This window comes from Populus alba, chromosome 4 (genome assembly GCF_005239225.2).
Source record: "Populus alba chromosome 4, ASM523922v2, whole genome shotgun sequence".
NCBI classification, from domain to species: Eukaryota; Viridiplantae; Streptophyta; class Magnoliopsida; order Malpighiales; family Salicaceae; genus Populus; species Populus alba.
The window spans coordinates 1,673,017-1,699,906 of NC_133287.1; the positions used below are offsets into that span (position 1 = coordinate 1,673,017).

The 26,890-nt window shown below is 33.4% G+C and overlaps 3 protein-coding genes across 6 annotated transcripts; 1 reads left to right on the forward strand and 2 right to left on the reverse strand.

Moving 5' to 3' along the window:
* Positions 1-427: 427 nt before the first annotated feature.
* On the reverse strand, positions 428-1,510 carry LOC118059463 (kirola). Its single transcript, XM_035072339.2, has 2 exons — positions 1,181-1,510; positions 428-1,024 (listed from the first exon to the last, which is right to left on the reverse strand). Exons 1-2 carry the CDS (start codon positions 1,443-1,445, stop codon positions 762-764), a joined length of 528 nt encoding a protein of 175 aa, XP_034928230.1. The 5' UTR covers positions 1,446-1,510; the 3' UTR covers positions 428-761.
* Positions 1,511-11,545: 10,035 nt separating this feature from the next.
* On the reverse strand, positions 11,546-15,283 carry LOC118059470 (uncharacterized). Its single transcript, XM_073408956.1, has 4 exons — positions 14,615-15,283; positions 14,124-14,212; positions 12,921-13,191; positions 11,546-12,176 (listed from the first exon to the last, which is right to left on the reverse strand). Exons 1-3 carry the CDS (start codon positions 14,900-14,902, stop codon positions 12,996-12,998), a joined length of 573 nt encoding a protein of 190 aa, XP_073265057.1. The 5' UTR covers positions 14,903-15,283; the 3' UTR covers positions 11,546-12,176; positions 12,921-12,995.
* A 3,890-nt stretch (positions 15,284-19,173) lies between these two features.
* Positions 19,174-26,192, forward strand: LOC118059476 (polyadenylation and cleavage factor homolog 4). Of its 4 annotated transcripts, none has more exons than XR_004689315.2 (8): positions 19,174-19,662; positions 20,725-20,826; positions 20,930-21,184; positions 21,833-22,699; positions 23,237-24,223; positions 24,307-24,855; positions 25,380-25,480; positions 25,828-26,192. XR_004689315.2 is itself a non-coding variant. In XM_035072384.2 (8 exons), exons 1-8 carry the CDS (start codon positions 19,312-19,314, stop codon positions 25,422-25,424), a joined length of 3,042 nt encoding a protein of 1,013 aa, XP_034928275.1. In that variant the 5' UTR covers positions 19,174-19,311; the 3' UTR covers positions 25,425-25,675. The 4 variants fall into 4 exon arrangements, 3 of the variants coding, with proteins under 3 accessions (XP_034928275.1, XP_034928256.1, XP_034928269.1); XM_035072384.2 differs by lacking the exon at positions 25,828-26,192 and having other exon boundaries at positions 23,237-23,698; positions 23,813-24,223; positions 25,380-25,675; XM_035072365.2 differs by lacking the exon at positions 25,828-26,192 and having other exon boundaries at positions 25,380-25,675.
* The last annotated feature ends 698 nt before the right edge of the window (positions 26,193-26,890 follow it).

The window sequence follows — 26,890 nt, forward strand, 5'->3', positions numbered from 1 at the left end:
CAGATTCATTAAGGAGTCGGTAGATTTTAAGCTGAGAGGAACTGATCATCATGTTATTGTAGATCGAGGAGCATGATCCTCTGCATTTTCCAGTCTTTGACGCTATTGAGTACAACATGAAGGCCTTTAACCTCATGCTGGAGGAAGAAGATGATGTAACAGAGTCCAGTAGTGATGGCATGGCTCTCCAGAGGCTGAAAGCGTGGAAAGAGGGATGGCTCTATTAATATTCCATCTCATTCTGGTTGTGTCCGCTATTGGTGCGTCTAAAACAGTTTTTAAAACTTTTTTAGATATTAAATATTTATTTTTGTATAATTTTATTCTTGTTAATTACTATAATTAATTATTAGAAAAGATTCAAAGCACCTCATATCACTCCATAACATATATTATTAGTATTATTATTATTATAAAACACATTGAATTTAAGTGATTAAAGCGCACACATTATTATTATTTATTGACACAAACAAGATACATAGAGGGATGGCCGCCTTGATTGCATAAATACCCACAATATTAGAAGGCATCGCCCTTTCATGCTACAACCTCCATAGAAAGGAAGCATATCAGGAGCTAGCCTTTTCAATTAAGTGAATATATATGGTAGCCTAGCAAGCCAAACCAAAAGGTACTTACTTATTACATCTTAGTATATAAGTGGGCGGGAACATGCATGCATATAATTAAGCTCCTTTGAACTTTTTATTCCTCAATACGGACAATAGTAAGGGCATGTTCTGTGATGTTGGCTATGTTTAGTCATCATTAGAACGAAGGTAGATATCAACAGTAGCGTTGATAGTAGGAAAAAGTTTGAAGTAAAAATCAGGGTCTTCGCTGGTTGGCTTTTTTTTCTGATATTCGATGGTCCATTTTGCGGTGCTGGCAGTAGTAACCTGTAGAGTGACGGTGAAGTTGTCATATAATTGCAGCAACGATCCTTCCAGCAATTTGTAGGTGATTTTCCTGGAGCGGTCGTCAATGGCTTCAACTATATACTTGAATTTCTCCGCAGTATCTGATCATAATTAAAAAATCAAGGCCTAATTAATCTTATAAATGTCCAAGTAATTTTAATCAGGATTTGATCTATTATGGCTAGAATTCAAATCATTTATTGAATGGATCAGTACTGTAATATTGTAATTTCATCCTTAATTAATCTCGTACGTACCACGGCAAGAATCGGCAGCCAGGATTTCAATCACCTTGCGAGAGCCAACAGTATTAACCCAGCTTTTGTTACTGTCAACAAGTCCTATTGTCTGCACAACAGAACCGCAGACATTCGGTAAGAAGTTTGCTTGTTTCTTGAAGAATTTATAAAAAGCAGTAGTAGAGCATTGAATTGGTGTTTCGACAACTTTCCGGCTACGGGGAGCAAAACCAGAAAATAAATGAACTGGTGTTTCAAAGAAGCTCTCTTGAAGGCAATCCATATTATCAGTAGAGCTAAGAGACCTCGTTGGCTAGATAACTGATAAGGATGCAATGCAATGAAGAAATGTAGACGCCTCATTGGCATTATATAGAAGAAAAGCCCAGCGTTAACCCTCTGATTATTCTTCTTTTGTCAAATCAATAGGACACCCACAATTGTGGGAATTTAATTAGAATTCACTCCCACCAATAGAAAGATTCCACCATCACCTTATGTGATGTGATGCATGGTTGTTTATTTACATTAAAAATAATTTTGACTTGTACTAAAGAGATTGTTGCTCCTACAATTGCTACAACGAAAAGTTCTATTAAGTAAAGAGATTCCATCATGATTTTTTGTGATGCATGGTGAAAAACCTGATTTGAATTTTAAAAGGTGAGAATACAAAATATAATCTATTTAACTACCTTGAATTTGAAAAAAATCTTAATTGAAAATTCATCAAAGCTATCACATATATGATGAATCTGATCCCAATATAATGTCAATTATGGATGTATTTATACAATGCAATTTAGCATGTAAAAACTACATCTTTAATGGAAAGGAGAATATACTCTATAATGGGTATAGTTCCATTAATAGAACAAAGGCATAATAAGAAGCTTTTAGTCAAAAGTATAAAGTTGAAAATGCTACTATGAAATAATTCATAGTCGATAAAATTCTTGAGACTTCAACATGGTTTATTTGAAAACTGTAATAAATTAAGTTCAAGAGTTTCAACTCATCCTATATGACGTTTATGTTGAGGAGATGGTTTTGAAGATAAATCTTTGTAAATGAGTGCTATTATTTAAAAAATTATCACGCTTTTAGAAAGATTTCAAGAACTTCTTAAATATAAGCCAAAAGAGATGGCATTTTTAAAATTTTATTTTGAGATTGAAGATAGAATAGGAGAATATATTTTTTGAGGATAGCAAACTCTTCTTTAATGTTCTATGGAAAAATCCCATAATAAAAACCAAAAGAAAAGTCTTATATACTTTGAAGGGCAAATGTATTGCTATGAAATTCAAAGACAAATTCTTTATCTAAAACAAGATTACATATAAAGCAAAAGATTACAAAAATAAATCTCAACAAGACAACTTTAAGAAAGGAAGGGTTACTTAAGCCAATGTTGCTAAGATTGATAACCTCTAGAATAAAATGTTACTTGTTTGTGCTAAGATGAGGATGTTCTCTACTTATAATGAGGTCGATGATGAATAGCTGTAATTGAAAAATTCATCAATCTTAAAGGTACTTAATATTGAAAAGATCATTATAAAGATGACTTTCAAAAAGCTTTTCATTATTAACAATGTGCTTCATGGTATTGATATTAGAAAGAACCTAATGTTTAGCTTATTACTGAAAAAAGGATGTTTATAGGAAAAAAGTATCTTTGTTATCATATTTTCAAAATGAATGTAATAACCATTATAACAAAAATTAAAATTAATAATGATAAGGGTGTCTCTTCTTCATACTTGCTTGAGTATTTTAATTTGTAGTATGACAGGCTTGGATATGTAAATTATAATTCCATATAAAGATTTATTAATCTTGAATTTTTACCAATTATTGTTTTTGAAAAAAATCATAAGTGTGAAATTTATATAAAATTAAAATTCACATAGACTTTTTTTGAGATAATTAAAATAAGCAGTGAACTTTTAGGTTTAATCCACTTAGATATTGATGATTTATAATTTATACATGTTAAAAATGAGAAACAATATATTATATTACTTTGATAGATTATCATACAAGGTATTACTATACCTATAAGCTAAGAAGCATAGTTAAGGCTATTTAAATATGTACACATTAAAAAAAAATAAAAAATCAACTAAAAATGGATAAAGGTAATAAAAAGAGATAAATGTGGAGAGTACAAAGCATAATTTAGTGATTTATTTTTTCTAGAATGATATTAGAGGCCTAAATATTGCTTATTATTCATCTAATTAAAATAACATTTCAAAGCGGAAGAATTAAACTTTAATGAAATGATTAATGCTATATTGATAAATTTTCAAGCATCTCATAACTTGCTAGTGAAGGAAATCTTGACTGCTAGTTATTTACCAAGTACAGTATGTCACATGAAGTTAGAAAATACTATCATATGAGTTGTGAAAAGGAAGAAGAATGTTTCTATAAATATCTCAAAGTATGGGCGTGCTTTGAGAAAATAGCAACACATGATCCTAAAAAGATCAAGATAAGACCTAAAAATATGAATTGTATATTTATTGGATATGATTGTAGCCAATTAGTGAGGATTTTCATCTCACTGCAATAATAAAATCAAAGAATGATACAATTTTTAAAGACGTTTTTTCTTTTAAAGAAACATAGGAAATCTATTCATTTTAAGAAGCAAGCTCAAGTGATCATCATCTGATAAAAGATGATAAAGCTTAGCTGACAAGGAGTAAAAGGGAAAAACTCATAAAACTTTTTGGTCTTAATCACATACTTATTAAAAAAAACCTAAAAAGGAATCCAAAATAATGAGTTGTTATGAAGTTTTCTACTAGAAAGAGGGTGTCAATAATGAGTTTGAATCTATTATTGATGTAAGAGGTTTAGATAAAAAAAAATGGATTTATTGCATTCAAACAATGTTGATAGCCTAATAGATAAGTATTGAACTAATAGATAGGTTAAAGTCTAAAAAGAGACATAGTCACACCAAATTATTTGTATTATGGGAAGATCTATAATTTTTTATTTTAATATTAGATAGGGCTTAAAACTTTTCAATGGATTTTACAAGCTTGATTTTATAGTAAGTTAGCTTACTAGAAGAGATTACATGAAAGGTCTTCCATGGTTAAAGGCAAGCAACATAATTTCTCATGATAGCTTTTCTTTTTCATGCATTGTATGGAATCTTTAGCCCCACTAGAATTATATTATTTTTAATGATGCTGCCCCTAACCTCCATATCTATTTCTCCATGTTACTCAAAAGTATTATTTTATGGTTGAGGCTTGAAACCAGCTCTTTGGACTATTACCAAAAAGGAAGAAAAAAACAGGTCATCTTTATATAAGAGGTAATGAAGTTCACATTCACATTGAGAATGAGACAATATGATAATGTTAAAACAATATGATTTTTATTGGATGCAAAACAAAAAATTGGGCTACTTGTAAGGAAATTAAAGAAATAGCACATGAAGAATTAAACGAGCCTAACTAGGGAGAGGAAGAAGAGATAAAGGAGGAAGATGGACATCTCATGAAAAAAAACATTTATAATAATAAAAAGACAAAACCTCCCTTCAATGCTACATTAACTACATTAATTGTAAGAAAGGATGTGGGGATTTGAACAACGTTAACCTCTCCAAAAGGCGGGGAGGTTAAAAACCCACATATAGCCTATTACAATTAGAGAAAAAAAAATCATATTTTAACAATATGATATTTATTTAACTAAATCGAAACTAAGCTTAATCCAAATCATTGTAGCTAAATCATATTTTAAACAAAACATTTATGCACAAATTTCATCATATCGTCAAAATAAAAAATCTAAATTCAAACACCAAGCTGCTAGCATCGTCTAAATCTAAAATCTCTTGGAGTCCCTAACACATACTTGAATGAAGCGTAGTCTTTACTCTATTACTAATAGAAAAATTAGCAACGCTGAGTTTCTGGCTGTCTCTACCTTTAAAAGAATCCTTGAATAACCCTTTTTTTCCCCCATTCGAACTTATCCTTGGCATGCTTAGAAGAAAGGAATAAGAATACAGGATGGTATTGATCTTTTTGAGGAGTACTGGTGGTCTCCAAAATTCCTTTTCTCACGCCGCGAGGGATAATAAGATAGTGTGTGCATATTTATTTTTTTTGTTTTCCAATCTGAAACTCTTTTTGTCATATAGGAAAAATCATTTCAGAATTAATAAAAACAGATAAATCTGAACCAAATGAAATGGAAAATTACAATGCCTTATGATTATGAGTTCTATAAGGAATCTATCCGTTAAAAGAATAATAATAACATTTGTAAGTGTAAATAATTTTTTCTCCGGTTTTTTTTTTTTTTTTTTTTATAATCAATAATATATATATATATAAAATATATATGATAATTTTAGCGCCAGTAAGAGTCTGATAAACTAGAGTTAAAAGTCACAGAAATAGATATATACAAACATTAACGAGGAATTGAAAAACAAAAAGAAGACAGCAACAAAAGAAAAAAGATACATAAACCAAGGGGTGTTTGATAATATATTTGCAGTTGTTTTTTAAAAATATTTTTTACTTGAAAATGTATCAAAATAGTATTATTTTTATTTTAAAAAAATTAATTTTAAACATATCATATTAAAATGATTTGAAAACACATAAAAAAATATTAATTTAAAAAAAAATAAAAAAAAATTATTCACAAGCACTTTTAAAATACAAAAATATAATAAACTTCCATTATTAGTATATTATTGCCGTGCATTCATGAGAAGAAAGGAAACTAAAAAGGTGTTTGTGAATTATGCTTGAATTGTGGATAAAAGAAATAGAAATAAAACTATTATGGATTGGGAAAGATGAATCTGTTCATGATGATAAAATAGCTTTTGGATAACCAACTTTTTTCCGAAAGAGGAAGGAGAAATGAGCAACTTGGTTTTCTGACCTGTCTCTACCCTTGAAGGAATCCTTCAACCTTTTTTTTTTCTTCATTCGAACTTGTCTTTGTCTTGGCATGCTTAGAAGAAAGAATTAGAATATATATATATATATATATCGATGAGATTGAATCGATCTTTTTTGAGGAGTGGTGGTCTCTAAAATTCCTTATCTCGTTCCTAAAGGGACAATAAGATAGTGTGTGCATTATTTTTCTTTACCATGAAGCTACAGTAGCTTGCGATTCATGGTTTTGCTGGTTTCTCCGGGCAGTCAAAGCCTGCAGATAAAGATGGTTGCAGAACCTCCGAAACAGGGAGAAATAAAAAATAAATAAATTGGGGAACGGTGATCCACAAAGTACAAAGTAAAGAATCGTTGTTGTGGTGATAATCAACCAAAAGCAATTATGTTTCAAGAAATATATAAGAAATTAATTAGTCACTGTTTCTTTGCGTCTTACATCTTTTTTCCAATCTGAAATTCATAGGGAAAGTCATTTCAGAATTATTACTAAATTTATCTGGACAAAATTTTATTTAGATATGGACTAAATTGAAGGCATCAAACTTTAATGTTAAAAGTTGTTTTCTTGTAAAAAATTTAGAGTAGATCTTAATTGTAAATTATTAATAAGACACAGATTTAACATAGGTTAATTTTGTAATGTGGATTTTTTTATAGTCATATTTTATAAATGTAATTGATTTAATCATATATATTTTTTAAAATAATTTTTTATTATTATATAATGTAAATGTGAGAGACAATTTGAAATTTGATCAATTATATAAAAAAAAAAATTAACAATTAGAAAGCCAGTAAAACAACCAAAATGTTGTTCAAAGTAAAAAATTTAAAACTAGAGTCAATGGGCTTTTTCATCATTTTACAATGATTTCTTCATTATTATTAAGTCAACTTATAAACAATTTAGTGTGTGTATGTAAGGACAGACACATGTATGGCACCAAAAGAAGTGTTGATGGCACTCCTGTCCTTCTAGTTGCATGTGCGGCATCTCCCGAAGTCCAAAAATGCTCGTTCAGTTGTGTCGTTCGACATGTCGTCTTCTATGTGGAATGGTGCATGTTGGCATTGGCAGTCTAGTTTGTCATCGATGGGTCTTTTCTTCTTTCTTTTTTTTCTCTCTTCTTCCTTGAAAATTACAGCTTGACCCTCTTTGATGTTGGTATTTCAGCTCTAGTCCTTATTCTTTTGATTTTTAATTTTTGTTCTTGTCCTATTAGTATAAGTTTTTTTGTTTGCAATTTTATCCTTTCATCTTAATTTACTAAAAATTATATTTTTTAATTTGGTCTTCATTCTTTTGATTTCAAATTTTTTCCTTGGGCTTTTTGTAAAAGTTTTATTGATTTTTAATTTCATTCTTTAATTCAAATTGATAGTATTATGTTTTTCAATTTAGTTCTCATCGTTTTGATTTCTATTTTTTTTCTTGATAATTTTGTAAAAGTTATTATTTTTCTCAACTTCACCCTTCAATTAAAATCTTGTTTTTATTCTTTTTTTATGTCAATTTTAATCCTTATTGTTTTTGATTTTTTTTTGTCCTTTTGCTAAATAAATTTTAACTTTTAAATTCTACCATTCAATCAAATATAAAATTTAATTTTTATTTCAGTTTTGATCATCATTATTTTAATTGCTATTTTTTCAATCCTTTTGTATAATTGTATTTTTTTTTTAATTTCTTCCTTCAATATTTGATTGATTATAAATTGGATTTGTCTTTTGGCATCTAATATTAAAGAGGATGTCTACTAGAATAGACACCTAGACATGGATTTTTACATTGGAATGCAATCATGAATAGGATGCCTACTAAGATTAGACAAGTTAGGATGGAAAGAAATGTAAATTCATCATGTGTGATGTTAACCAAGCAGTTGCACCAAGAGAACCAATAACTAAATGATTTCGGCAAGTTAAGGGTTTGCATGTAGGATTTCAATGAGCAGAAAAGTTGATAATTTGTATGATTCAGTACCTACAAACTTGACTCATTTGATAAATGAAGCTTCTCATTCATAATTTAACTTTGTTGTTGGTTTTGCAAAAGGCTAAAAGTCATGGCATGCCTGGTGAGCATGTTTTGATATAAAATGTAAATTGCATGTGCAAAAAGCCAAAAGCTAGGACATTCTAGTGAGCATGTCAAATATAGAATGTAAACTGCATTCTACCTTTATCCTTCCCTGAAACAAGGTATTTGATGCGGAATAATAAACAAAAAACTTAAATCATAAAAGAAATAAGCTTTTAGAGAAATAAGAAAGCAAAGGAAGAGAAGAATGGGGGTTGGAGATATAGAATGTAAATTGCATATGTAAAAAGCCAAAAGCTAGGACAGTCTAGTGAGCATGTCAAATATAGAATGTAAACTGCATTCTACCTTTATCCTTCCCTGAAACAAGGTATCTGATGTGGAACAATAAACAAAAAAACTTAAATCATAAAAGAAATAAGCTTTTAGAGAAATAAGAAAGCAAATGAAGAGAAAAATGGGGGTTGGAGATATGCAAAATCTGTAATATTTTTAATTAATTATCAAAACTCTCATAACATTTAGAAAAGTAGAATATAAATCCTAAAACCCTAATTAGAATAAGTTATTAGGATTATGACCCACTAAATAAAATACCCAACAATACTTAAATCAAATCCAATAAATAAAAGCTTAATAAATAAACCTCAACTAAAAGTTCATATAAATTAAACTAAAATATAAACTAAAGCCCAATCTCTCAATGGATTGGGCTATTCTCCATTATATATGATTATATATGTGCGTAAAAAATGTTTTGGGTTCGGTGTCCCCACCAATTCTTCTAGGATTGGAAGAACTCGACCCCGTCAAGTATAGGTCAGGGCGACTCTGATAACACTCTCAAAGATAAGGATCAAGCTGGTGTGATGTCTCTCTGATAATCCAAGTATACTCTGAATCTAGTCGTCAAGCTCATATACTAGGATTTGTTGAAGTTCATCATCCCTAGTAAAAACAATTTGTGCATTTAAAGTAGTATTAATATGTTCATTTTGTGCCAAAGATATGGATAATAAGGTAGGGGTATCAAAAGGAGCATCAGGGATATGTTATGTTTTATAAATAATGAGGTTATTTATGTTAAAAGTAGAGCTAATATCAAAGTTTGGTGGCAATTTCATGATATAATTATTTGATTCAATCATTTGCAACACTTTAAATGGTCTAGCACTATTTATTTGTAATTTATGATTGGTTTTCAAAGGACACTGTTCAGGTCCAATCTGTATCATGAAATAATCTCCAACATTAAGTATATTATGATATTTAAGTAAATCAGTTCCAAATTTGTATTGATCATTACTTGCTTGAATTTGTTTCATGATCTCAACATGCAAATTATGAACTCTGCATGTTAACAACTCAGCTGACTTAGACATCTTATCGTGAGGAGATATAAAAAGGTGTTTTATAGGCTTCTCAGGTTTTCTAACTATGAACACTAAGTGATTGGGGGGTTATAATGAGAAAAACATTGTTTGAAACTTGTGTAGATATGACATGGACACAACCAAGTAAACTAGGATTATCTTCATCTTCCTCATCATGTGCATAAGGTAAGGGGCCAGAAAGCTCAACATGTTGCTCTAAACCTATGATGTTTTGGACACTAAGCATATGGGTGAGGAATCAGGTAGTTTACGAGGACTAATATCATAAGACTCTTCTAAAACCATACTTATCTTTTTTAAGCAATTCCACCAAAGAGTTTCCTAAACATTCCTCTACCATTAAAGTAGACATATCAGACTCTTTTGTAACCTTATTCTCAAGCTCACGTAGACTCACTGTGTTAAGTCCCTCTTCTTATCTTCATTATCTAAATCACTAAAATCCTTAAGATTAGGCTTATACACTTCAACACTACAATCTTTCTCTTTACCTATATCCTTATATTTTTGGATGACTAAGGGTTTAGAGGTGCAATCTAAGATGATATGACCAAAACTTAGACAATTAGTACACTGAACTCTTGAACTCATCATAGACACTTCATTGACAACTCGTTTGCCCTTATCTTTCTTATAAAGTTGGGCACTACAAGGATTACGTTTGTGGGATGGAGCACCTAACAAAGAATCACTACTTCTGAATTGGGACCTAGTAAGGATATTATAAGGGTCCTGATGATTCATCCACTGATTCTTCATAACCAACTTGTAGTCTTGAACTAAGGTACAAGTTTCATTAAAAGTAGATGCACCTTGAAATACAACTTCTCTTCTAAGATCATCATTCAAGTCTTTACAAAATCTACGCAAAGTCATGGCTTCATTCTCTCTTATGGCACATCTCATCATGTAATCGTTAAACTATGTTATATACTCATTGATAGAATTATTCCCTTGTCTTAGATTATTCCATTGGTCTAAGATCTTATTCCTATAAGATTGAGGGTAGGTATTTCACCTAAAGATTTTGTTTCATTTTGATCCTATCAGTTATATGAGATTTACCTCTCATCTCTAAACAATGCTCAATATCTCTCCAATAAATTTTGGCTTCACCAATGAGCATCATCTTAGCAAATCTAACTTTTCTATTATCATACAAGTTATGCCACTCAAAGAATTGATCCATATCATGAATCCACATATCAAGTATCAAAAGGGTCATAACGACCGTAAAAAATGGAGGCTTCTATTTTGTTAGGACTCATGACACATGCAACACTCACTTAGAAATGAAATTGAAATCATAAATGGTTCTGGCAAGTGAAATCACAAAACAAAAATAAAGCTAATCCCATTTTTTTATGTGAAGATTAATCAAAAACAAATTATGCCAGGAAAATTATAAACATGCAATGCTAGACCTTTTAAGTATAAATGATTAATCAACTAATGGTCACAACTTTTCATTAGTTTCAGTAAGCTCAACAACTAGTTGCTAAATATCAATAAAAAAAGAGGTTGATAAGCAAGAGTTAACAGATAAAAATGCAAGATAAGATATTTTTTTATTTTTTTTAGGCACAAAAATAATATTAACGACAACTTTAAATAATAAGTGCAATGCTAAAATAGTAAAATTCAAAAAATCAAAAGGTGGGGTAATTTATCAAGCAAGACTCAAATCATTGAATTCAATCACGGATGAACCTTTTAGATCATGCAAGTTGTTGTTGATGTCATGGTGATGCCGTCGTGATTTCTTGAATGACTTATTTTTTCGCTTTCACTTTCCCTTTTTTTGTCTCCCTTTTGTTTTTTTTGTTTTTTTGGCTTGCTGTCACTTTTCACTATTTATTTTCTTCTTCTTTTTTTTGCAATTTTTTTTTTCTAGTCACATTTTTTTTTTAACTTTTTTTTTATAAGTCAATATAAAACAAAATTACAAATTGAACCAAAGAAAGGGAAAAAATACAAACAATAATAATAATAATAATAAATTAAATAATAAACAAATGAATTGTTAAACCCATGAATTGAGTTTTTGTGACAACTCAATGACAAAATACTTAATCCCTTAGTGATGGAGCTGCTGTGAAGGAGCTGGTGGCCGCAGGGAGTGGCGTGGCATGGTTGTTTGGATTAATGGTTGCTACTGGTGTTGAATTTAGCTGCCGAAGAAGATGATCTGATATGGCAGGTGAAGACGTTTTAATATGGCTGCTGGTTTGATCTGCTGAACTATTGTCATGGCATGGCATGGCTGAAGCATTGGAGGGAATGTGCTGGACTGGGTTTGTGGTGGCTGCAGCGTGGCTGATTATGTGACAGTGCTTGCTGACTTGGCGCTGACTTGGCTGATGACATGAAAATGTTAATTATTTTGCCTTGAGAGCTTCTGTTTCCTTGCCTCCTTGCCTTCTGTAATGTGTTGTCGCTGCTAACGGCGATGGCATTGTGGACAGTGGCAGATGAAGATTTGTTGCACTGTCTGGCTTTGCTACGATGAACCACGAATCGATGTTGGCCGTGATGGGTTTTGTGGGTGGCTGGTGGATGAGCTGTTATAGATTCTGATTTGCTGCTGTGGAGGCACTGCACGAGCTGTTGTGGAGGCCAATCTGTTCTTGCAGATGAATAGTTTTTTTTTTTTAATGAGAGCAGTAGGATGTTTTTTTAAAAAAAAGATCAAACCAGATCTAGGGTTAGGGTCATGAATAAGCATAAGCATGCTTTGATACCAAATTTATTTAATGCAGGACAGTAAACAAAAAACTTAAAAGCATGAAAAGAAAGAAGCTTTTAGAGAAATAAAAAAGCAAAGGAAGAGAAGAATGTGGATTAAAAATATGCAAAATCTGCAATATTTTTAATTAATCATCAAAACTCCCATAACATTTAGAAAAGTATAATATAAATATTAAAACCCTAACTAGAACAAATAATTTGGCTTATGACCCACTAAATAAAATACCCAACAATAAATAAATCAAACCAAACAAATAAAGTTTAATTAATAAACCTTTACTAAAAGTTCATATAAATTAAACTAAAACAGAAGCTATAACCCTATTTCTCAATAGTTTGAGCTATCATTCATCATCTATCATCATATGTGTGTGTGAATAATATTTTGGATTCGATATCCTTACCAGTATTGACAAGTTTTTAAGTGCATAAACTGCTTGTCGCCATAAAAAAATAAAGAAAATGAAATCATGAACCTACAATCCAGCTTATACAAACAAGCCTTCGGCTGAACAGAACCAAAAAAAAAGCATCTACAAGTCAACATGATAAGGCATCGCCTACGCACCATCAACCGATCATAACGTAATAACTGAAATCATTTAGAGAAAACATACCTCAATGAATTGTCCAGATGCTGCTGTAATTATGGTACTCTACTGAATAAATTATAGACAACAAAACCAACAGGTTCAAGCCCAAATTAACTTGTGCAAGGTTCGCAAGAAAATGATTTCACAGTTTGTTGAGCCTCTGGGGAGCATCAATATCTCCTGCTGCTTCGACAAACCACCCCAAATATACATCTTCTCCAAAACTGATGAAACATCAAGCAAAACCTTGATCAAATACAACTCCTTTTCAGTTGCTGCAAATCTCCAGATTTTAATGGTTTTAGCCAGTGTTTTAAAACCCGGACCGGCCCGGCGGGTGGACCCGGGACCCGGCCGACCCGGGCCTGGGACCGGTCCGGGTGGAGGTAAAAACCCGCTCGGGAATTGGCCCGGGCAAACCCGGTTGACCCGGAGGGTTGACCCGAAACCCGGGCGACCCGGATGAGACCCGGTCTCTCTCTCTGCTTTTTTTATTATTTATACAGAAACATTAAACTACATCGTTTTGGCCTTTTAAAAAGCCAAAACGATGAAGACGAATAAATAAAATCAACCCAGCACAACAAATCTCTTCTTCTCTCATCCAATATCCCAGAATTTCTCCCTCTTTTAAATCCCTAATTCGAACCTAATAATTTTCCATGCATTTTTCTCTTCTCCCAAAGCTCCCGTGGCAAAATCCCAAATTAAAACTTAGAAAGAACCCTATATTTGTTTATTGTTTCGGGTCAGATTGGAATGAGAGAAAAGTTCAAGATGAAGAAGTTTGTAGCGGGCTACTCGATCATGTGAGGGGAAAAGGAAGATTGAAAGGAGAAAGAGGTTTAAAAGAAATGGTGGGGTTGTGGCTGGTGGTCTTCGATGGTGTTGGATCAGGTGATGAAGAGAGACTACAATTCAAAAAATAACTCAATATTATATTAGAAATCGATTCAAACATACTAAAAATCTTCTCACAGGAAAATCAATCTCTCTCTTATCCCAAAATCTCTCCCCTTTTCAAAACTCTAAAACGAACCTCTTAGTTTCTGTGCATTTATTTCTTCTGGCAAAGCTCTGGTAGTAAAATCCCAAATTGAAAGATAGGAAGAAGTATAAGAGATGGGGGCATTTTTTTTGGGTTGACCCGGGTTAACCCGGATCAACCCATCTGACCCGTGGCCCGGTCATTAGACCGGGTCGACCACCGGGTCGGGTTTCAAAACTATGGTTTTAGCTGTGTCAATAAACAAGGAGGTACTGGATCCAATTCGGAGTTTTTTTTTCTTTTCATATTTTTCAGGCAAGGGAGTATCCTACAAATCAAAATATATTTCAGCATCAATAACCAAAGAAAATACCTTTCAGCAATAAGATAGGTGGTTAGAAAAAGGTACTGTTCCAAAATCAAGACAATCAAGGTGAGGCAAATTATGAAGTAACCTCTGCAGTGCTCCATAATCAAAATTCATAGTTCCATAACCAAATTTAAGAAGATTCAGTTTGTGAAACACTGGCAGATGGGGGTATAATTCTTCTGCACGAGTGAGAATCTAGAAACATGATAATGGAAGTGAGCAATGGAAACAAACTTTTGACAGAAGAAGAAGAAAATAAACTAAACATCATATGTTCCATGAACTCAACATATCTAATTAACAGCAGTAAGCTTGATGACTACAAGTTCTCGATTACAACTTAATTGGAAACATATATACCTCCAATGCAACAGGTGATCCTGTCAAGCTTTCAACGCTAGAGAACCCCTTATGAAGCTTGTGCACGTGATAAACAGCTTCCCTTTGTTTTCCATCCCACTCAGACACTGTCACTGATCTCAAATCCATACGTCCATTAACCAGTGAGGATGAATATAAGCAAACATCTGTTTTGAGTTCACCGCTGTAGGAAAAGAATTTGAGATTTGTTCCACAAGTCACAACTTGACAATCATTTGGATCGCCGTCATCCCATGTAAGATCACATATAGATAAGAATTTGAGCATAGGAGAAGAAATAAAAACAAACTTCTCATCCTTCCATGTGCATTCATCAAGAGTCAGCTTGCGCACATTCAGGCAACCATCAAAGAGCTGTGTTGAGTGATCATCCACAAATGTAATAAATGACAATTTCAACTCCTTGAGATTGGGAAGGCATATGGTTGAAAGAAGTTTAAGATCATGAAATAGGTATAGTTCCAATACAGTTAATGACTGAAAAGTAAACAGACAATGAGGTAATAATGACTTGTTTGCATTGTATTGGTAAAGGTCAAGTTTCAATTCTTGAAATTTGCAACACAGTGCAGCAAATATCCATGTATTAATGTGAGATGCATCAGAGTGCACATCACATGAAGGGAGAAGTTCCTTATATCTGAGAAATTACAAAGCATCATAACTCTTTCGACAAAATTCATGAAATGCACCCTGTCACCAAATATGCTTTCTTCTTCTAAGTCCAGATTGGGGACCGACATCCATAGCTTTTTCCATCTTTTATATAATATGCTATGACAACATCTTTCATTGGGAGGAAAGAGAATAACATCTGGCATTCTGATTAAAGTCCTTCCCTCTTCTGTTTCCAGCTTCTGGCTTTTGCCACAGATTACTTGAGCACTTGCATCCATGATTCTGTTGACTTACTAAAGTACACAAAATAAGGAGCTTAGAAAGATCACCGGAAATTAAATCAAACAGTTAAATAAGAAATGAAAGCTCTGTGCATTCTGTTAATTGTTTTCCTATTTACAAGTTCCACAAGCAGCAACAAGCTTATTTTGAGAAAATTAACAAAGGTCAACAAATAAAAATCCAACAGAATTGTTCCATCCACTAAAACAACAAACAAATGGTCTCAAACCCAGTTTTAAAATTTCCCATTTTCCTCCAATTTCATTTCTTTATCCCAATACACAGAATACTATGATCAGTCCTCCAAGACTACAAATTCTAAGCTACACTCTTTTCTCCATGATAATCAATAATCAATAATGATAGAATATGTATCATAATCATTATCAATACAAAGGGTTTTTCTCATTGGAAAACAAATAATTAAATTTTTGCGATCATTTTAAACCCAGTCTGAAATTTTCCCATATTCTTTCAATTTCATGTCTTCACCCCAATACACAAGGTTCTTATCTACGATCACTGAAAAAGTACAACTTTCAGCAAATATCTTTGTTTCTTCTTGGGAAACATCATAATCATTAATCACATCAAAACTTAGAATTCAAAAACTAACTCCAGTTTCCTAGTGAAACATCATAGTTAAAGACACGGAAAATTGGATATAAAATGAAGAACTGACTGAGCAAACTTTAACAGCTTCTAGATATACATAGAGAAAGCCATAAAGCTAATTAAACAACAAAATTCCATAAGAACAGACAAAAATGAATATTTCTATATTCAACCTTTTCTATCAACAGAAATTCTGAACTAGAAACAAACTTCAATAGTTACAAGCTTGCATGTCTGTTTAGGCCAACAATCAAAGTTTTACTTTGTATGCAAAAACTAGTACTTCAGATGTTTTTGGTTGCAATGGTACCAATTTGACCCGCGAAACATCCAAGTAAAAGCAGGGTGATTTGTTTATCAAAGCTGAATTCAAAATTCAGCATGTTTGGTAGAGATAAGTTACTAAAAAATGTTTGGAAAAAAATCTTAACAGGCTAAAATGTTGAAAAAAATTACTTCCAACCATGCTTATTATTTTGAAGTCAATTGTAATTTAGACACATGTAGTTTTAAATATCAAGGCAATTTTTGGTTTTAAGGATCCACTTACATGAACTAAGTACGTTGGTGGCGCCCACAGCCCTGGTTGCAAATGTAAAATGCATGCAGATCATACATGGTTTTTTTTAAAAAAGTATTTATATTTGGTTTTTATACCAAACAGCCAAGTAGACAAGTTTGTGAGGATTGCATTTTGTCATGACTCATGAGCAGACACGAAAAAAAAAAAAAATTGGATTAAATACGAAGGAACAAAGTTGTCTCATGTGCGAATAGTTACTAAACCCAACCAAGCCCAACAAGTCGACCTAGTAACCTGCCAACCCAAAGCCTAGCCCCTTTGAACTAGGTTGAATGTTGACTTGGTCAAACCTATATGACTCGACAGATCAACCCATGACCTGGTTGACTCCAACCAAACCTGAGTGAGACTTAGTTACGTCAAATCCAAGGGTTTCTTTTTTTAATTTTTGTCCAAAAAAACATCATTTTGGTTTTTACTTTTTTAAAAATGAAACAATGACATTTAAGGGTTGACTCGGCCATCCCGCGACTTAGGCCTTGTGCCAAGATAATATGTTAGTTTTGAGAACATCTTTTGCAGGAAGGAAAGATAATATATGCAGAAGCATTGTGCCTGGCAGAATTTTTATTATGTCCTTTTCATCATCCATGTTCTAAGCTTCTGGCTTTTGGCCTGACCACTTTCACTCATGATTCCAGTTAATTTACTAAAGTAAATAAAATAAGGAAATTACCAAGAATCATAGAAGCTTGATTTATCTCAGTATATAAAAAAAAAAATTAGCAGGACAATGAAAATCGGAAGCACTAGCTAGGCACCACCGCTGCAAATTTAATCTAACCAAATCAAATTATAGCAAGCTTACTTTGGGAAGACTACAACATTAATCATATAAAACTAGGTAATACAAACTTCTACCATTGACGATTGGCTCAAACCATAAAATCAAATTTAATTCAAGAATTTTTTCATAAAAACTTGAAAATTATTCCTTGTACTCAGCAAAAGACTCCAAATCTAAGATAATATATCTCTTTCCCAACTAGAAAAACATAGCAATAGGTATCAAAATTCAACCAACTACTAAAAATTGCAAGAACCTAGGCAAATCATTCTAGCAAAACATCATAGTCATAGATACTAAATATGGAAAAACTTGAGAAGTTCAGTTGCAGGCTTACCTAAAAAAGAAGACGGCAGCTTGATTGCTCCTCAATCCGGGAGTCGATTAGATTTTTTCCACCCCATATTCCAAAAGCTCTTTCTTTCTGTCACTAGAAGCGCATACTGCTGGATACCTATGTATTTATAAAAGGATCAAAACTAGCACACGGTGCAAAAGTACAAAAAAAGTACAAAACCAATAAGGTCTTAACGTCTCGCATGTAAACTTCATTTTGGTCCCCTTAGATTGACCGGTGATCTAATCCAATCCCTTTTATTTAGAATTTGTTAATATTATCATTCTAGTTTGAAAGAGATTCTAATATTATCCTTAATCATTAAAAACCATACATGAATTTGGTTTTGGGTTTTTTTTTTAAAAGGTTTTTAAGTAGTTGTGTGAGATATATGACATATTTAGGGAGAAAAATAAGAAGAAATAAAAAAAGTATTAAAAAAAGTAAGTTTCATAATTCCTTAAATGATTTTGATTTTCTTTTAATTTTAAGTTATTAATAACATGAGTCGGCATTTTATTTTTCCATTCTCCTTTGTCCAAAAAAAAAAAAAAAACTATCATGTTTAACTTTCAAACATATTAAGAATGTTATTTTACATGTATTTAGAATATCATCAATTAATTTTATTTATACTTTTCTAAAATAACCCCTTGTTAATTGTAGTTTTTTTTTAATATATGCTTTTATTAAGGATATAATAATAATAATAATAATAATAATAATAATAATAATAAAAGCATTAGTTATAATTATTTTGAAATATATAAAAATAGAAAGCCAAACAATCTCTTTATTTTTTCTTTAACTCACATCAAATGGTGGACACTTTAGTTTTAAATGTGAAATGCTTTGATTTAAATACTTAATTGAAGAATGTTGCAATATAAGTATTTATTAATGGCTTCCTATTAAGCCTATCTCTTAATGATTTCACACAAAAACGAGTTAATTATAAATTTACAATTGTTTAGCAAAATTAATCTGATTATATTCAATCATTATTAATTATATTTAATCCTTATAAATTTATGATGTAGTATTTTCATCAATTTCAAATATATATATTTTTTTAATTTTATTTATCTATCTCTCTTTTGAATTATAGAATAAAGAAATGAGAAGTAAGTGAGATGAGAGAACTTGACTAGGAAATATGGCAATTACCAATTAAAAAATGACTTAATTTGGATGGCCAATGCTAAGGCTATAGGGACAATTGATTAGATTAATAAAGTATAGGGACTATATTAAAACTAACTCCATGATATGGAAAAAAAAAAGGATACTAGCCATAAAAAAAATAATAATAAAGAATCACACTAATTTGTTTCCTCTATTTCACTCTCTCTCTCTAGAAAATAAAAATTTAATGCTATAACCCCTTAAAATCCCCAATTCATAAACCCAAATTCTCCACATTCCTTTTCAAATCTCTCTCTTAATGGAAACAAATGCAACCCACAAAACTCCTAAACCCTAAAGCCGCCACCAAGGCGGCTGCTGCGGCAGCCGTTACCACCACCATGCCAAATGAACTGCTGCCACAGAAACCATCAGCATCGTCAGTTCTTGACAAGTTCCGGTCTTTATTGAAGCAACGACAAGGATTAGCGGTGGAGGACCATGGTGGTGGTGACGGGGCAAGTTTGCGTATGGAGGATGTGGTGGAGATTTATGAGACGGTTTTGAATGAATTGACGTTTAATTCAAAACCTATAATTACTGATTTGACTATTATTGCTGGAGAACAGCGGGAGCATGGTGAGGGTATTGCTGATGTTCTATGTGCCCGCATTGTTGAGGTCTGTTTTTTATTTCTCGCTTTTTGTTTTTTGAATGTGTGGGATTTTTTAGGGTTTTGTTCTTGATATTGAATAATGCTAGAGATAATGATAATTTTAGTATATTCTTGTAGTCTCAGAATCGGTGAGGTGGTATTGCTTAATCTTGGATTTTAGGGTTTAGTTATTGGGATGAGAATATTGCTAGTATTGATGAATTTATAAGTTATGGCGTTGGTAAAATGTGGGGGAAATGTTGAGTTTTAGGGTTTAGTTATTAATAAAAGTATTGTTGGTATTGGTGTTTGTTGTTTTAAATTGGTTTCTTTGATGTTATTCATGGCGGGTTTAGTTGAAGGCGCAGGAGAGGGGAATTTGTTGTATTTTGTGGTTTGCAGAGGTTGTGTGTGTGTGTTAAGAGCTTTTGAATGTTTGTATTGGTTGGGAAAATGTGAGAGAATTAAGATTGAGACATAAATTTTCAGCTTTGTTGGGCTGCAAAATTGAAAGTCTTAGTTTTTTCCCCTACTTGTTATTGCTTTTGTCTGTATGTTCAAGTAGAAACAGTGGAAAGGAAAAACAATTTGAAATTTTACAGTGCTCAGATTCCAGCTGCTTGGTTGATGGTGTTGCTTCAAATCTTGTTCTTTTTGTGTGTGTCTGTGGATTTTAGGAAATTACTTTTAAAAAACTCTTTTTTTTTCTGCAATTTATTTTGGTTGTATTCATTAGGTTTTTGAACCTTTTGATTTTTCACTGTCATGAATTCGTTTTTTTGCATGGTTACTTGTCTAGTTCCTTGGATAAATTTGGGTTAAGGAAAGATATTTTGAGTGTTGAAGTTAGGAAAGATATATTATGTAACTTTGAGAAACTGAAGACTGGATTGACTTTCAAATTTTTTGAAGTTAAGAGAATTTTGAGACCATTATATTCATCTTCACTGTGTTCTCCAATTTAAAAGTTTGAACTTTTCTCCCTGTCTTATCATTTTTCCCTATCTTAAAGAAAATTGAGTTTATATATTTATGCCTTTTCTTTTCTAAGGGGAGGTCGTTTGTGTTTACTTTTAATCTTTTGCAGGCCCCCGTAGATCAAAAGCTGCCTTCATTATATCTTCTAGATAGCATTGTCAAGAATATTGGCCGTGAATACATTAGGCACTTCTCGTCCCGTTTGCCTGAGGTGAGTTAATCAGAGTACTGTGTTCTCTTCTCTTGCCATCTTCCATGCTGTATATTGCTTATCCTGCATGATTGTGATATTTGTCACCTTGTCACCTCACCAGGTTTTTTGTGAGGCATACAGACAAGTTGACCCTAGCTTATATCCTTCAATGCGCCACCTTTTTGGCACATGGTCCTCAGTGTTTCCATCTTCTGTACTTCACAAGATTGAGACTCAACTTCATTTTTCTCCACAAGTTAATGATCAGTCATCAAGCTTGACTTCCTTTAGAGCTTCTGAATCACCCAGACCACCTCATGGCATACATGTGAACCCAAAATACTTGCGTCAGCTGGATCATTCAACTGCAGATAATGTAAGGTTTCCAATGAAATCTCTGCCTCTCTGGTGCCTGCTGCTATTAATTTATAGTCCTGCTGATGAAACCATGTACTTGTTTTAGAATCTTCACGTGGGATTTTGTGGTTAAAATACAGGTTCAGTTATATGGTCTTTCTAATGGCCTGTTTAAACTTTAGAATTTAATTTTTAAGTAAAATGAATTCATAGTGGAGTATACATATACCATGTTAAATCATCATTTTGATGTTTCAACGCTGAAATATCAGTGGATAAAGATGGCTTCTTGATGCTAAACATTGCAGTAGTAGACTGTGGAGATCAAGATGAGTCTTAAGCAAAGTAAAAGTTATGCAAAATAGCTCATTGGAGCTTGTTTATATGTTGCATCTCCCTTTAACCTAACATTCTAATGGCTCTCAACTATTATAACACTTAAATGGAAAGCCTCTTAGTTGTTTTGCAACTTTGTGGAATTTATTCTGGGCTAAATTCTTCCTAATGTGCTGTGCTGGTTCTCTAGTGTTTACTATGTACAAAATAAATAATTTGATTGTAAGTTTAATAAATGAGCACACAAGCAACATTTTGAGATTATGTCATATTTTGTTGTTGATTCTCTGTTGTGTGCTGTGTAATGCAATGTGCATCTGTTTGCATGCAGACAGGGTGGTCAATACAAACATACAAAGCTAAAAATGTAATTCAATCTTTGCAGAATGTTCATCACACTACGGGAACTTCTTCAAATCTGAAAATATATGGTAAAAAACCTGCTGTTGGATATGATGAATATGAAAGTGATCAAGCAGAGGCCATATCTTCACAGGTTGGGGTGGGCCGTACATCTCTCACTCTTGGATCTAATAAGCTGCAACCATCTTCAACTTCCAGGCTTGCAAGACGCTTGTCGCCTTCAACAACTGGAGCCGAGAGGCCTTCATCTTCAGAAATTGATGACTTTGTAGTAGGGAATTCACCTCGAAGATTTGTTGAGGGGCTGTCCCCATCTCATCCTCTATTTGATTATGGACACAGCAGAGCTATTGTCAGAGATGAGGAGGCAAATGAATTAAGAAGAAATAACTATTCTGATGATAACCATAACCGATTTGAACCTTCTGCTAGATATAGGCTTAGCAATGGACTTGAACATCAAGGACCCAGAGCTTTAATAGATGCATATGGGGATGATAGGGGGAAAAGAACTACTAGTAAACCTCTGCATATTGAACAGTTAGCTGTAAATGGTGTGCGCAATAAGGTAGCTTCAAGATCATGGCAGAATACTGAAGAAGAGGAATTTGATTGGGAAGATATGAACCCTACTTTGTCAGAGCGTGGTAGGAGTAATGATTTCTTGCCATCATCTATTCCACCTTTTGGAAGTGTTGTTCCAAGGCCTGCCTTTGGAAGGCTAAGTGCTATCCATGCGGAATCTGATATCAGGAGCAATCGATCTAGTCTGGCTCCAATGGCATTTGTGGATGGCTCCTCTAATATTGCTGAAGAAGCAGTCTCAATTCTGGGTGTACGCTGTCTCAACTTGTTTCCTTATGTGTTACTGTTTAAGTTTATTTACTTGTTCATATACTGTCCAAAAGCTAGGCTCTTGTTTGATTCCATTTATGTATTTTGATTTCTTTTCTATAATAAGGTGGTTAGTATTTTTAATGGATTTGACTAGACTTTATTTGAAAATGAGTTTTTTTCCGTCCTCTTTACCTCCATCTGGCAATTCTCTTGCAATTTGGCACCTTTTAGAGCTTACTGCTGCATTCTGTGTCATAGTTCAAATTATTAAGTGATGAGATTTGCATTTCAATTTATTATTTGTATTGTCAGTTAACTCATTAAGAAGATACCCAGTTAAGTTATCTTCATGTGTTTTATCTTTTCCCCTTGTTATTTGTCTTAAGAAACAGTTGACTGTGTTGTTCATTAACCAGGAAACAAGCTGTACATTTTTTTCTTTCTGTTTTCAATTATGTTTTTGCGTATCTTGGGAAAGAAAGTCAAGTTCAAACTTTGATCTCATGTCCAAAAGAAATTGATGTGCTTCCTGCAGTCTGGCCGTGGATCAACAGGCAATGTTCCTGGATTCCGAACTGAGAGAAATCAGATCTTGGGTTCCCGTCATCATCAAGAAGCTTGGAATTTTCCACCTCACACCCATCAGTCAGCACATCTCCTGAATTCTAAAGGAAGAGGAAGGGATTTCCAGATGCCCTTATCTGGAAGTGGTGTGTCTTCTTTGGGTGGTGAGAATTACTCTCCACTTGCTGAAAAACTTCCAGATATTGATGCACAGCTTAATAGGCCTCCTGCCATTGCATCAAGATGGGGCTCTAATATTGACTCTACTAGTTCAGGGACCTGGTCAAGTGTTGCGCCACCATCCTCAGGGGTCTGGCCTCCAGTAAATGCACGAAAGTCTCTGCCACCTCCTGTGCATCGTATTTTTCCTCCACCAGAGCAGAGTAGAAGTCAGTTTGATCCAATAAATGCCAGCAGCACTGTCATAAATCAGGTTTTACAAAAGGGTTCAGTTATATCTGAACAACCATTTAATAGTTTTAAGAACAAAGATTACAATTTGATGAAGCCAACACCAATGTCTAATCAGCATGCTGCTTTGAATCAGCAAAACCAGGCACATGTAAATCCTTTTCAGCCACAACAACTTCCATCTCATGAAGCCCGAGAGAATTTTCATCCATCTGGGGTAACTTCAATGCCACCTCGTCCCCTGGCACCACCACTGAGTCATGGATACAACACTCACGGGCATAGCACTGCCATTAGTATGGTTCCTTCAAATGCATTACCTGCTGTACAACTGCCTTTACCAGTCAACAATATTCCAAATATGTTGCATTCACAGGTGGGGGTTCGGCCACCTCTGCCACCTGGTCCTCCTCCCCAAACAATGCCTTTCCCTCAGAATGCTAGTTCAGGTGTCCCCGGCCAACCATCTGGCAGTGCATTTTCGGGTTTGTTTAACTCTCTCATGGCACAAGGTTTGATCTCATTGACAAAACAAACTCCTGTGCAGGTACTTGTTTGAATAGCTTCTCCTTTCTTTCTTTCAAAGAATGCAATATTAGCCTGAAAATAACCCTGTGGCTCAATATGTAGGACTCTGTGGGACTTGAGTTCAATGCTGACCTTCTCAAGCTGCGCTATGAATCTGCAATCAGTGCATTGTATGGTGATCTGCCAAGACAATGCACAACATGTGGCCTTCGGTTCAAGTGTCAAGAAGAGCACAGTACTCACATGGATTGGCATGTTACTAAAAACCGGATGTCTAAGAACCGGAAGCAGAAATCTTCTCGCAACTGGTTTGTAAGTGCAAGTATGTGGCTCAGTGGTGCAGAGGCATTGGGAACTGATGCAGCTCCTGGTTTTTTGCCCACTGAGACCACTGTGGAGAAGAAGGATGATGATGAAATGGCTGTTCCTGCTGATGAAGAGCAGAGTACATGTGCATTATGTGGAGAGCCTTTTGATGATTTCTACAGTGATGAAACTGAGGAATGGATGTATAGAGGAGCTGTCTACCTGAATTCATCTAATGGATCAACAGCAGGCATGGATAGGTCTCAGTTAGGTCCTATAGTACATGCTAAATGCAGATCCGATTCTAGTGTGGTTCCCCCAGAAGATTTTGGACATGATGAAGGGGTATGCATTTCTATTTCTATCTCCTGCTTTTAGCTTCTTTTGGTCAGAGCATAATTTATCTTTTATGTTTCTACTTGAAGTGTTGTTATCTATTGATGTATTTTTCAATAAAAGTGCTAATTGAAACACCAAAAACTTAAATCAGTTGCACACTCGTGCCACCTTCATCCAAGGTGTCCGTATACATTTTGTTGGAAAAATTAATGTCTTGAGCTTGCAGCCAAATTGAATCATGGCCATACAAGTGTGACTTTGGTGGAATGTTGGTTTTGTATTAAACTACCTCCTTTTTTTTTATCTTTTCTGTGCTCTTGCAAGCATGTGATGTGAGATATATATATTCTGCTAGATTAGGGTCTGTATGGTTTGTATTCTGTTAAAAACTTATGAAAGCATGTTAGCTTGTATGTAAGTTGAAAGTTCAGTTGACTAAATATATTATCCATGTTCCTTCACTTCCTTGCTCTTCAATTTCTTTTGATTTTCCAACTACCTGAGATTTATTTCTGATTTATCATCTGCAGGGAAATTCTGAAGAGGGTAATCAAAGAAAACGAATGCGGAGTTAACCTTTATTAGATCGGCTTCCAAGTCTCATGTAACTTTGAGTTTCATCGTGTTAGTGGTATGGCTTACTTGTTTTTATAGTTGTGTTGGAGCTTGCAATGCATTGGCTCTTAGCCCAAATCATGTAAATATTACTTGGGCTTGTACCATGCATGATATCTTTGAAAAAAAGATGAAAAATTATGTCTTTCTAACATCCAGAAAGATATTTAGAACCATCTTTTTAATATGCTAAAAAGAAATGTTTTTATTAGATTTGCTGCTGGGTGCTTATAATGCTGAAAAGAATGTGATGTGGAATGGACGAATGGTAGCCTTTTATTCCTAGGACACCCAGTAGAATATACTGTAATTATTAGCCTGCTGGGTTGTCTACTCTTTGCAGATTGTTTTGATTTTCTGCAGGGACTGCAAACATCTCCAGTTAGTCACATTCAGTTTATTCTCTTCAAGGCTGGAACGTCGCATAATAAGCTTAGTTCCTCCCAAATTGATGGATTGGTGGCAGCAAAAGCACTCTTTGCCTTTTCCTGGTGTTGATTATCTGTATTTGTTGAATTACATCATTTCTATTTGAAGTAGAGTACTAATGCTACTATCTTAAAATGTCCTTTCTGGATGGTTTTTCTGAAATGATGCCATAAGGAATTTGCTTGATAGCTGATATTATGCTGTATTCACTAGTTTGGGATGGATCTTTTGAGATCACCTCTGGACTATGCTTATCAACTTCAATTCTTTCTATGGTTGGAATTTTATTTATTTTTATCTTTTCTAAATAATATTAGATATATTTAAGGTTTTTTTTCTTGTGTCATGGCTATTTTTGCAGGTCATGGTGTTCGTGTATTAATTGGACACAAATAAAATATGCTTAGAAAAAAAATATGTAATAGATATTCAAGACTTTGTCTGATGGACTTGAATTGCTGACAGAATGTTTACTCGCCCTTGAATATTCGTACTGCCCTAGCTGATAGAAAAACCCATTTCTTTAATATAAATAATTTATTTACGTAAAGAAACAATTCATAATTCATACACATAGAGCAAAAGTTGAATTAATCTCTATTGGTTGGTAAAAAAAAAAATTAACAATTTCTCTTCCAGGAAAAATCAACCATGGCTGGCTGGCCACTGCTTATAGAACAATGATATATATAATGAGCACACAAAATCATGTCTGCCTTTTCGTCTTTTTCAGTTTTCCCCTTTGCATATAGAACAATGAATGATATCATGAACACAATAATTTCGCCTTTAACCAGCAGTGCTTTCCTTTTATTAGCGTTTGTACAATGATCATTTGTCTAAGACCTTGTCTGTTTTTGCGTTCGATTTTGTGGTATTGAATTGCTTTGTTGTGAACAAATTTGGGTCTCATGCTCAAGTAGTCACTCCACTTTTGCCACAAGATGAAGGGAGGCAACGACTCATGATTCAACAATCTCTGTAGAATTTGGCATAA

What these genes read in the sequence shown, in the direction of transcription:
- LOC118059470 (XM_073408956.1), bottom strand. Translation starts at nt 14,902, where the DNA reads ATGCTCAAATTCTTATCTATATGTGATCTTACATGGGATGACGGCGAT. An exon ending in GATCACCTGTTGCATTGGAG is followed by an intron (nt 14,213 to 14,614) that starts GTATATATGTTT and finishes TTTGATTTGTAG; the next exon opens with GATACTCCCTTGCCTGAAAA. An exon ending in ATTGACACAGCTAAAACCAT is followed by an intron (nt 13,192 to 14,123) that starts AGTTTTGAAACC and finishes GGCTAAAACCAT; the next exon opens with TAAAATCTGGAGATTTGCAG.
- LOC118059463 (XM_035072339.2), bottom strand. Translation starts at nt 1,445, where the DNA reads ATGGATTGCCTTCAAGAGAGCTTCTTTGAAACACCAGTTCATTTATTT. An exon ending in GGCTGCCGATTCTTGCCGTG is followed by an intron (nt 1,025 to 1,180) that starts GTACGTACGAGA and finishes AATTATGATCAG; the next exon opens with ATACTGCGGAGAAATTCAAG.
- LOC118059476 (XM_035072365.2), top strand. Translation starts at nt 19,312, where the DNA reads ATGCAACCCACAAAACTCCTAAACCCTAAAGCCGCCACCAAGGCGGCT. An exon ending in CAAAACAAACTCCTGTGCAG is followed by an intron (nt 24,224 to 24,306) that starts GTACTTGTTTGA and finishes CTCAATATGTAG; the next exon opens with GACTCTGTGGGACTTGAGTT. An exon ending in ATTTTGGACATGATGAAGGG is followed by an intron (nt 24,856 to 25,379) that starts GTATGCATTTCT and finishes TATCATCTGCAG; the next exon opens with GGAAATTCTGAAGAGGGTAA.